This window comes from Astatotilapia calliptera, chromosome 22 (assembly GCF_900246225.1).
Source record: "Astatotilapia calliptera chromosome 22, fAstCal1.2, whole genome shotgun sequence".
Taxonomy (NCBI): Eukaryota; Metazoa; Chordata; class Actinopteri; order Cichliformes; family Cichlidae; genus Astatotilapia; species Astatotilapia calliptera.
In genome coordinates this window covers 22,820,120-22,831,137 of record NC_039322.1, presented here as the reverse complement: position 1 = coordinate 22,831,137, position 11,018 = coordinate 22,820,120, and the positions used below count along the sequence as shown (strand labels likewise).

General features: G+C 37.9%; 2 protein-coding genes across 2 annotated transcripts; one reads left to right on the top strand and one right to left on the bottom strand.

The window, feature by feature from the left end:
- Window positions 1-668: 668 nt before the first annotated feature.
- Window positions 669-4,219, bottom strand: LOC113015261 (uncharacterized). Its single transcript, XM_026157209.1, has 3 exons — window positions 4,072-4,219; window positions 1,565-3,450; window positions 669-768 (listed from the first exon to the last, which is right to left on the bottom strand). The coding sequence occupies exons 2-3, from the start codon at window positions 3,244-3,246 to the stop codon at window positions 669-671; spliced, it is 1,782 nt and encodes a 593-aa protein (XP_026012994.1). The 5' UTR covers window positions 3,247-3,450; window positions 4,072-4,219.
- Window positions 4,220-6,999: 2,780 nt separating this feature from the next.
- Window positions 7,000-10,054, top strand: LOC113014855 (uncharacterized). The gene is made up of 8 exons (XM_026156638.1): window positions 7,000-7,209; window positions 7,389-7,507; window positions 7,603-7,995; window positions 8,075-8,294; window positions 8,418-8,629; window positions 8,742-8,889; window positions 8,968-9,077; window positions 9,408-10,054. Exons 1-8 carry the CDS (start codon window positions 7,170-7,172, stop codon window positions 9,717-9,719), a joined length of 1,554 nt encoding a protein of 517 aa, XP_026012423.1. The 5' UTR covers window positions 7,000-7,169; the 3' UTR covers window positions 9,720-10,054.
- Window positions 10,055-11,018: the final 964 nt, after the last annotated feature.

Below are 11,018 nucleotides of genomic sequence, written 5' to 3'. Positions count from 1 at the left end.
AAGACATGAGTAAAGACATCTTGGCTCAAGTAGTCGCCGATCTGATTTCAAGCCCGGCAAAGTTCAGCCTTCAGCTCGATGAGAGCACAGACGTTGCTAATCTAAGCCAGCTTACTGTTTTTGTGCGCTACGTGAAAGATGACATGATAAAAGAAGATTTTTTATTTTGTAAGCCTCTTACAACAACAACTAAGGCAGCCGATGTGAAGAAGCTTGTGGATGACTTCTTCGGAGACAACAATCTTTCATGGGACATGGTTTCTGCAGTTTGTACAGACGGAGCTCCCGTCATGCTGGGAAGAAACTCTGGTTTTGGTGCGCTAGTAAAAGCCGATGCACCACACATCATTGTGACTCATTGTATTTTGCACAGGCATGCATTGGCAACAAAAACCTTGCCTCCAAAAATGGCAGAAGTATTAAAAACCGTGGTGGAATGTGTGAACTATGTGCGAAATAGTGCTCTGAGGCACCGCATCTTCAGTGAGCTGTGTAAAGAAATGGGCTCTGAATTCGAGGTACTTCTGTACCATTCTAATGTTCAGTGGTTATCCCGGGGACAGGTGCTGAATCGTGTTTTTGCCATGCGTATGGAATTAGCCCTGTTTTTGCAAGAGCACCAACACTGTCATGCAGATTGCTTCAAAAATCCTGAGTTCATTCTCATTTTAGCATACATGGCTGATATATTCGCAGCTCTCAATCATCTCAATCAGCAGATGCAGGGTGGTGGAGTCAATATCATAGAAGCGGAAGAACACCTGAAGGCTTTTCAAAAAAAGCTAACGTTATGGAAACGACGAACAGAGAACAACAACTTTGCAAACTTCCCCCTTCTGGACAACTGTGTAAGTAAGGTCGAAGATGTGTCTGGAATCGGAGATGTTTCTGTATCCACGGAACTGAAGCAAACAATTGCAACGCACTTAGATGAGCTTGCAAAGTCTCTCGACAGATATTTCCCTACAAGAGAGTCATATCCAGCATGGGTGAGACAGCCGTTCACGTTTGCTGTTGAGACAGCAGATGTCAATGATGAATACCTTGACGAAATCATTGAAATTCAGCAGAGCCAGGTTCAACAGCAACTCTTCAGAACAACAACACTCTCAACGTTTTGGTGTCGACAAATGGACAAGTATCCAATTATTGCTAAGAAAGCCCTGGATTTTTTTATACCATTTGTTACAACATATCTTTGCGAGCAATCCTTTTCGACGATGCTGGACATAAAAACGAAGAAAAGGAACAGACTTTTCTGTGAAAATGACATGAGACTGGCACTTGCCAAGGTGAAGCCACGCATATCTGAACTGGTCTCTCAAAGGCAACAGCAGAAGTCACACTGATTTGCAGGTATGTAATTTGTTGTAAGTTCATGCATTGTGTTGGTTTTGTTCTTTGAACAAGGTGATGTTCATGTACGGCTCATTTTGTGCACCAGTAAAAAAACATATCTATGTCTTGAATTTGAAAAAAAAAAAAAATTTCACTAAAGAGGGGTTCGGTGAATGCGCATATGAAACTGGTGGGGTTCGGTACCTCCAACAAGGTTAAGAACCACTGGTTTAAACCATTTGCTGAAATGAGTATAAGAGACCTGTCACAGATGTATTTGTTTCCATGTAAAATAAGCCACTTTACTCTAACGGCATGATGTATAGCATCTTCAATCCCCAAAAACTCTACAACCTTTGATTGCAAATGGTCCATATTAGCAACCTCTGATACAGGACCTAGTTCTTTCTCATTTACAAATATCGGATGCTCAGTTCCTGCTTCACTTTGGCAACACTCCAGCAGCTGATTGTGGTTTACAAGAGACTTGCACACATTCTTAAAGTTTAATTTGGATGACCATTGTTTAAAAAAACTGTGTTTAGACTCGAATCTCATGCACATATGACGTATTACAGGTCCCAGGGCAATAATTTGAGAGGGAAGATGCAGCATGTAATGTTGCTTTGGTATTACATTTTTTTCTGGGAATAGTTGCCTGAATTGTTTAAGATGATCTTCTATCATTTTTTTTAGTTTGGACACAGTTTGTAAAGACACAACTGGGGCAAAAAGTATTTTAACAATTTCAATTAAATCCAAAATAAACTGGATAAAGGGATTTTTCTCTACAACACTGTACAATAAGAATGGCACAATCTTGATCAATATAAGCATTTGTCCAGAGGATTGTTTGAGTCTGTTGTCACTTGAAGCTAAAGTAGCAATACTAATTGGTGAAGGCTTGTCACGTATGTCCACTGATGAAAAAGGAAAGTTCTGCATGGCAGAATTAAACAAGTCCAAATCCAAATTTCCAGATAAAACAAGGTATTTCAACACACACTTAATTTCCATTGGTGCCACTCCTTCAAGAATTACATGCATAATATCCTGTGGCATCTGCTCTATGAGATTAAAACCTGGGAAATCAACTAATTTGCTTTGTCTATTTATGCCAAAAGTCGTTTTGAGCGAGGATTTCAAAAATTCGGTAGTTGCCCTTTCTATTTCAATGCACTGCCTAATGTGTCCGTCCAATGTCCGTCTGGTGAAACTATGTTCATTGAAATTTTCTTGCATTTCATCAAAAGTACACTCACAATGACGACATTTGCTATACGCAAAACCAACTCCTTCCTTAAATCCTGCAAGCTCATGCTGGGCAAGAGTGTCTCCACACACAGCAACAACTGCTCCGTTTAAATAAAATTCCCCATTGACAGTGTTAATCATAACACCATCGTACAGTAACTTCAAGTCCTCATTGATTCTCCGCAGTATTATATCTACCCCACACTCATCTATGTCCCTAGACTTTGCGATTGCGAGAAGTCTGATGGAAGCCAACTTTGATCTAAACTTAGGGTCTATGTTGCCTAAGGTGTAATAAAACATTAGTAGTTTATTTACACTCGCACGTGACCCTAGGGGGTTACACATTTCTATCTCATCAGAATAGAGTATCAGTTGTAAAGCAGAGTTCTTCTTTGAAAACAGTGGGTGGGTTTTGAAAATAATTCCATCATTAATGTCATACAAAAAACTGGCGTTGGGGCAACTCTGAGGTCCAGCACTGAGCATGTCAAATAGTCTTGAATTGGATAAAAGCTGTTTCAAACTTTCAATCAAAGGAATGTAGTAGAAAGACTTGTTTTTGATTGCAAGAACTCTCGATTCTCCCTTTTTAACTCTACAGGCATAATTGGAAATGATGATCTCCTCAGGTGTGACAGGGTTGAAATGCATCTGTGTTACACGGTCCTGTAGGTTTGAAGCTGCACATATGGGAAAGGGATCCTGAAAGTTGTCCAGTGTTGAAAGAACTTCTTGTTGTAAAGGTCCATTGCTGTCAGGTTGCCTTTCAAGGATGGTCTTTATTTTTCCCCTCAAGGACGTCAGAAGAGCTGTTTGATACTGTTGGACACCAAGGACAATGTTGTTGACACTCCTCTGATGGGGGAAAAAAAAACACATCAGAGACATGAAAGCGTAAATAGAAAATATAACAGAAGCAAAATGCAACTCTATTTCTTTAGCTCAAATTAATGAGCCACTGAATGTTGTAATTTACCAGTGGAGCAGTAGAAGAAGAAATCAGCCAATAATTGGCATTGTTTTGCATGACATGCCACATGCATGACTCACGTGGCACAAACACATTGCACCGAGCAAGATGGAGGAGCATGAAAGGTTACAACAGAAAAAGTGAACAAATGATTGCCTCATTTATTTTTTTTTATGTAATTCTACTTCATTTGTCTTTTATACCTAAAAGTGAACACATTTTACACTGTTAAGCCTATTTTAAACTGTTGAGTGTGCCCAGAGTTACATACATTGCAGTGAACTGCACAACTCTTGTGCTTAACTTCTTCGTAATGTACATTTGTTCTTAATAACTTATATAGGTGAAAGTAATAGCTGAATAAAACCAGCGATGAAAAACAATCAATTAATTGCAAAGATAGTGGACAGATTATGAAAAAAAAATCATTAGTTGCAGCCTTACATTGAACCAGACTTATTAACAAGTTAACAATGACACCCCCATAATATCAGATGAAGCAGTACCTGTGATAGGTGGCATTGCTCCCGCACACCAATAGCAAATGCAGCTGCACATCTGGCAAGATCAACAGTTTCTCTTTTACCCTACAGGACAAAAAGAAAAACAATTGTGTAAGAAAAATGACTCACTCAGAATGTGTTTCAAATTCCACCAGATGTAAAACAAAACAAAGAAATATTCCAAACTGTTGTACATTTTTGCTATTAAAAGATTCATACTACAATGGATAGCTAATGAAGCTGCAAATGTTATGAACAATTTAAGAGTTATTTAATGAAACTTAACCAATCTTTATGGAATCTACTCTGAAGTTAACTGAAAGAAAAATTTGAAAGCTGCTTGGTTCATGGAGCATCTAACAACAACCAAGGCAGGTACACAACACTGGTAAATAAGTTTATTTATTATGTTTAAGTATGGTAACTAAGCCTACATTGTTGTGCAAGCCTGAATTTCAGCGGATTCATGCATTTGAAATTCAGCACTGGCCTTCATACCTATTAAAATATTCTAATCAAGTAGTTTATCTTAGAAAACACATAACTTTAAAACTATAATTTTCACTTGAACTGAGTACATTTTCTCTAGTTAGGCTTTACTACGGTTTTACTAAAGCTGAATTGGGGTAACTGTGCTTGGTTAAGGTTAAACAACACACATACATTTAAAAATTCGCGCGCGTACACACAGAAACACATAAAGTACATTACCTGATTCTGACGAGGTGTTTGAAGCTCAGCCGCGTCTTGCTCCATCACGTTCTGACTTTCCTGTCGCTCCTCCTCCAACACCTCCGATGTTACTGGGGGGTCTAGTGGTGGTGGCTCTACTTCAGTGCCATTGCCATTGCTAACAGTTTGTCTGGGTTCGGCAGTATAGTCGGCAAAAATGGCTGTACCAAAATTTTCGCCTCCTAATACATTTGCATCGGATGAAGCTGTCAGCCATCCTGTAGGCGGGTTCCCAGTGGAGATGTATTGTGGATGTGTGCGTCTGAGATGGTGGTAAAACGAGTTGAAAACACGGTAATCCTCGGCGCATCCATCGACTCCACAAATGACACGGAAATCTGGACTGCGACTGTGTGCAGTATTAATGTGACTTAAGAGAGACTTCAATGTTAACGCCACAAAGACGAAGCAAATCACACACCTCCAACAGGCCATTGTATTAGACTAAAGTCAAGCAAAAAATATGTTGCAGTGTGGAGCTGTTGCCGCGCTAGTTTGGGAAATACCAAGTTCATGGGGGGAGGGGGGTATTACAAACTGGAGCTGTAAAAACAAAAAATGGTCACAAATAAGGTAAAATGAAATAACACCTATAAGAGTTTATTTTAAATCAATGAAGAAGAAATTTACCTATCATACTGACTGTGTTTTATGAACGTACAAACCACTAAATTGTATATAGAAGCAAAAATTGAGATGTGCACCCCCCTTCGTGTTCCATGTTAGTTGTTACCCAACTCCGTTTGAATTTGGAGTCACAGGAATCTTCTGCACCTGAGCATTGAAAGAAAAACTGTGAGAGAAAGCTTCGTCAAGAAAGAGAGGTAAGCAATTTTAATTTTTCGAATGTAAGTAGTGTGTAGTCTAATCACTGTTTTAAAGTCAAGCGGACAGAATAATAAATTTAATTTGAGCGCGGGAAGGAGTAATGTAGCATGCTAACGGATGCTAGCGTTAGCTTAGCAGCCCTCGCATGTGGTTCAGAGAACATTATTTAGTGAAGTATCTACTGTAATGTTGTGAGAATTCCTAGCTATGCTGTTTATAAGGGGCAGTATTAGCCGTTTGTATTAACTTAAGTTAATAGGCACACTGAGAATTTCTTTCAATTAGCAAGAGAGCTAATTAACTACATTCAGGGTTTTCCAATTGTCTGACTGATTTACTAGCTGCTTGAATTCCCTCACAAGGTGTGGGTTTAAATTAATATTTTGATATTAATTGGATTTATTAAAGTGGGCTCAAAACAGTGTTATTCAGGAATCAGGCTGGTTGGTAAAACAAGTAGCGCTGTGTATCGATTCAAAATTGAAACAGAAGATGGCAGCACTGTATGTGCAAGGATGCCAGCTGCCGTTAAACCCCGAAGAAGAAGAAGAAGCTGTATCCCAGAATTCATAGCGCGGCCTAGCTCAGTTTCCAAAAATGGCGGCAGCTAGTTAGTTTTAAAATTTCTCTTATTACTCTTTCTAGGTCACAAAATAAACGTTTAACATATTTTCAGGTGAGAATGTAGCCGTGTAAACTTCAAATATCTGGACAGTTTATCAAGACACCACATATTTTCAAAAGCGCTCCGACGTTTTCGGAGACGTCTGTTACCCACTAGCTCGATAGCTAGCCGGGGTTTAACGCTCACTAGAGCCGTGAGAACACCGGACTCCGGGCGAACCATTTTCAAAACCACCGCCGTCTTTCACTACTCAGGTGAACATGATATATAAGTCACTTAAATAACTTAAAAATGTTATTGTTTGGCTTTTTTCAGTATTTTATTTGTTCCTGAGTAAATCGGTTTGGCTGAGATTAAAGTTATAGTTTTTACACAGCTGAATAAACGTCAAGCAGACAACTGATTATCAGAAGTGTGAGATGCTGGAGAATATACTCCGGTGTCCTTTTATATTTTAGATAGCAATGAGCAATCTGCAAATTTCTTTAAAATGTAATAAACTATCATCTTGCCTTTATTTTTAGTTAGCACATACCTTAAACACTTAAAGCTATAAGCTAATGATCGTTATGTAAGAGCAGATACTGCTGGTGCAATAAGCTGTACATTTTACGTCCAATGGATGCATGATCTGGCAGCCCTAGTCAGCATAATCTTATTGATGAAATTCAATGACACAAATCTGGGTGAGTAAAAGTTCACCGGGCAATATTGTATAACCCTTTCAGACCTCAGCCAGGCTGTCTGGACATTTCTTTTCTATAATAGCTTTAAAAAGGGTAAAAATGTTGAACAATCAAAACGATTCTTTGACGTGAATCAATTTGATTCTCATGGGACTCAATTAAGATTCAACTTTTCAAATGTTTTTAACATAACACTAATTGTAAACATTTGTCTTGCAGGTGACTGAGCAATGGAGAAGCTGGATGATGTAACAGTATCTGTCCTTAAAGGTTATATTTGATAATATATTTGTGTGTGTGTGTGTGTGTATATATATATATATATATATATATATATATATATATATATATATATATATATATATATATATATATATATATTAAAAAAACAGTTATGTTTGTGCAGTTATGTGCTTGCACAGTTTAACTGGTGTTTGTCTTTTTGTTAGCTGCAAGCATTGACGAGCGCATGCTTTTAACATTGACCCGTGATGATCTGAGGGACCTTTTTTCTGGGCCTGAGCACTTTCTCAGAAGAAAACATGTGTGGTCAATAATTCATCCTGAGGTATTATGTAAAAAATATTTAGTTCAACTAATCTCCAGAAAGTATGCTTTTATTTTAGCAGTACTTGACATTTTTATTTTCTCACCCTAAACCAGGAAGACCATCCGCTACCACAGAAACCTGAAACAACTTCTTCACCCAGGGTAGTTGCAACAGGCCCTCCAACTGCTGATGCTAATGTAAGCCAGCTGAAAACCTTGCAGCTCCCCAGTCCTCCGGAATATGTTCTGTACACCGACAGTGAGTTGGAGCAATGCCGAAAGAGTTACCTGGAGTTGGCCTGCTCCGGCAGGGAACAGGCATGCGTCATGTCAAAAGTACTGAGATGCAGATTGGTGAGAAATACAATCACAAGTATGGTGTCCCTTTTGAGAGCAAGCCAAGGCCAAATGGAGCAATACCCCTCTAAGACCGAAATCACTGCAATGGCTAAAAAAGTTGTGGAATATTATCCTATGCTGCAGGATAATGATGCAAGCGTAAAACACGTAAGTTCTTGTATTTGTGTCTCATATATAAATCATTTTGTTTTGTTCAGGGGGCATGATATATATGTATTTTCACTAGGAGAGCATTAATGCCAAGTTACAAAAAAGGCTGCAAAATATGAAAACCCCAGTAAAAAGGCAAGGACCAACACCGGAGAGGGGACGGCCCAAGAGAAGGCTCACTGACCTCTACCCAAGGGATGAAGAAGCTGATGATGAAGATGCTGATCGCAGTTCTTCCAGTGGTGCATCTACTCTGTTATCACCTGTCAGAAATTCTGACAATGCCTCCACTTCATGTGAGTACTAGTAATTTTGTAAAATGGTTATCAACACACAGCCAGTAGTAGCTAATGTTTTGTGGAAGTCTACTTCAGTAACAATGAAAAACCAAAATGCTCTTGTACTTCTCTCTATCTTAGCTGACAAGGATAGTCGGCAAATACAAGCAAGACATTACAAAACATTACAAGAAATGTGTAAGAAGGCAAAACCAAACCAAGAAGATGTGTCCCAGCTATTAGACCTCGAGTTTGAAGCCAGAAGATCCTTCATTGACTCAGACACCATGAAAGAGGAGAACAGAGCTTGCCTCATCTTGGATGCATATCCATGCTTTAAAGAATTGCATCATGTAAGTTTTTGGAAGAGTTAATAAATAATCACTTTAATTTCAAATATATTTGGTGTGGTAGTAAAGTTATTTTGATTTTATTTGTCTACTTATTTTTTTAAACCTATTGTAGGCGTTGGGTGAGCTTCGCAGAATTTTGGATCCCCACAACAACAAGTTCATCAGTCAAGTAAAACTGAGATGGGAAGAATTCTGCTCCAGGGTAGAGTTCTACGGTGTGTCAAAGAAGGCAATGAATCCACCAATGACCATGGACAAAAGTAAGTTTTACCATTTGAATACAAAGTTCTCATCCTTTAAAATTTATGTTTATGAAGGTTTGTTTCTGCTTTGTCCAGCTGAAGCCCACCTTGCACTGATGAAGGCTCTTCCAACCCTCTTTCCCACACCTGCCCATCCACCAAAAAAGATGGGGAATGCTTCTGAAGCATTTCTACATGTCCTGAAGGTAAGTTTTATAAAATTTGCTTATAAAGATCTACAGAAAATTTGGCAAACAAAATATTTCGGTCAAACATGACTCAAAAATGCTTTTTCAGTTTCAGCCGAAAGACTTAAATCTATAATTTATTGTTTTCATTAATTTATAACGTATTTAATGTACACGAGTGTGGTCACATAAGGAGTCGCTTGATAAACCATAAGTCAAAACTACTATAAAATGTGTGTAACCAACAAAGAACAAGATAATGACATCTCCAACGTTATGACCAATTCCCAGCAAAAAAACATACAATTAACATAAGATGTTGACTGTCATGTCTTTTGTGTCTTGCAGCCTACAGAAGATCCAGATGCTGTCCTCCAGAAACGAAGCTTGTCATGTCCAGTAGTGATGTTCGATGGCTGCAAGTGTGTCATTGCTGTTGGTAATTTACCAGTTACAACATTTGACAAAGAAAAAATTGGTGAGGCTATGATATGTGTGATGGCATACTTTTATGCACTCCATCTGACTTACCCCAAATGCGTGGCAACCCTGCTGTCTGTCATTCAGACAGAAGTTCTCCAGGATGCCATTCATGAGCATGACACTACATCATCTTACAGAAAAGCCCTGGCAGAATGGCATGCATTTATTGGAAAGTAGTGTGTAAATTTCAGATAAGATTAGGAGAGGGCACTTCTGTTTTGTTTTTGTTTGTTTTTTCAATCTGGGTCTTATTTCTAAAATGGAAAATGTTCATTTACTCACCCAGACAAGTTTTGTGGTATTTGGTGTCATTCGGAAGAAATTTGAATCTTTGTGGTCTTCCTATGTCACTCGTCAATTTTAATGGGGCAATGGCGAAACCTCTAAGGCTGTTGAAATGTTGAAACCACTTAAACAAACTCATAATGTTGGACCTGTACTGTTCAATTGGATCTTTATTATCTGCAGGTTATTGTTAAAGTGGACAAATAAAGATGGACACTTTTACTCTGTTTCAGTTTTGTTTTGTCCTTAATCAGCAATATAATCTTAAAGTAGTGTTTAGCTAAATTTAAAAAGAAGAAATTTCTTAAAAATGATTTAATGTACTAGTTTTTAGATTATTTGCCTTGATTTGTTTGTTAGAATAAGTGTTTTATGCCTATTTTCAGATTTAATTTCTTCAACATTTTACTTAGAACAAGTGGTTAAAGCTTATTTTAGGTTTCAAGCCATGATTGGTTGCCTGGAATAAGTGTAAAAGACTTATTTTTAGCTTTATTATCTTTATTTGTGGCCTACAATCAGTGGTTAAAGCTTATTTTAAGTTTCAATTGTTCTAATTTGTTGCCTGTAATAAGTGTAAAAGACTTATTTTTAGCTTTATTATCTTATTTGTGGCCTACAATAAGTGGTTAAAGCTTATTTTAAGTTTCAATGTTCTGATTTGTTCCCTGGAATGAGTGTAAAATACTTATTTTTAGCTTTATTTAAATCTAGATATTGTTCTTATTTCAAGAAATCTTATTAAGAAAAAAACACTTACCCCATGGGCAGATAATTTCACTTGTTTTAAGCAAATCTTCACCAAAAATAAGTGTATTTTTCTAGTATTAAGGAGGTGGGTTTTTGCAGTGTGAGTGGAGTTTTTTCTCCTCCTCTCACCTCATGTTATGTATTTTTGTTGTTTTTTCCTATCAGCCTACCTCTCTGACTGTCACAGTCCTGGGTCGGTGACCCAGTGTTTTGAGTTTCTTGTATCTCTGAGTTTTTGTATTACGATCTTAGTTCTCTTTGTTGCCCCAGTTTATTTTTTAGTCTAGTGTCTTAGTTTGGCTTTCTTGTATTCTCTTTAGTTTTCTGAGTATTTAGTTAGCCGCCCTCTGTGTCTCCCTGTTATTGTTCTCTGTGTTTCTTAGTTGCTCTGTCTCCCCTAGTCAAGTCTATGTTACATGTTTTACTTTGAAGGTCTGTGTC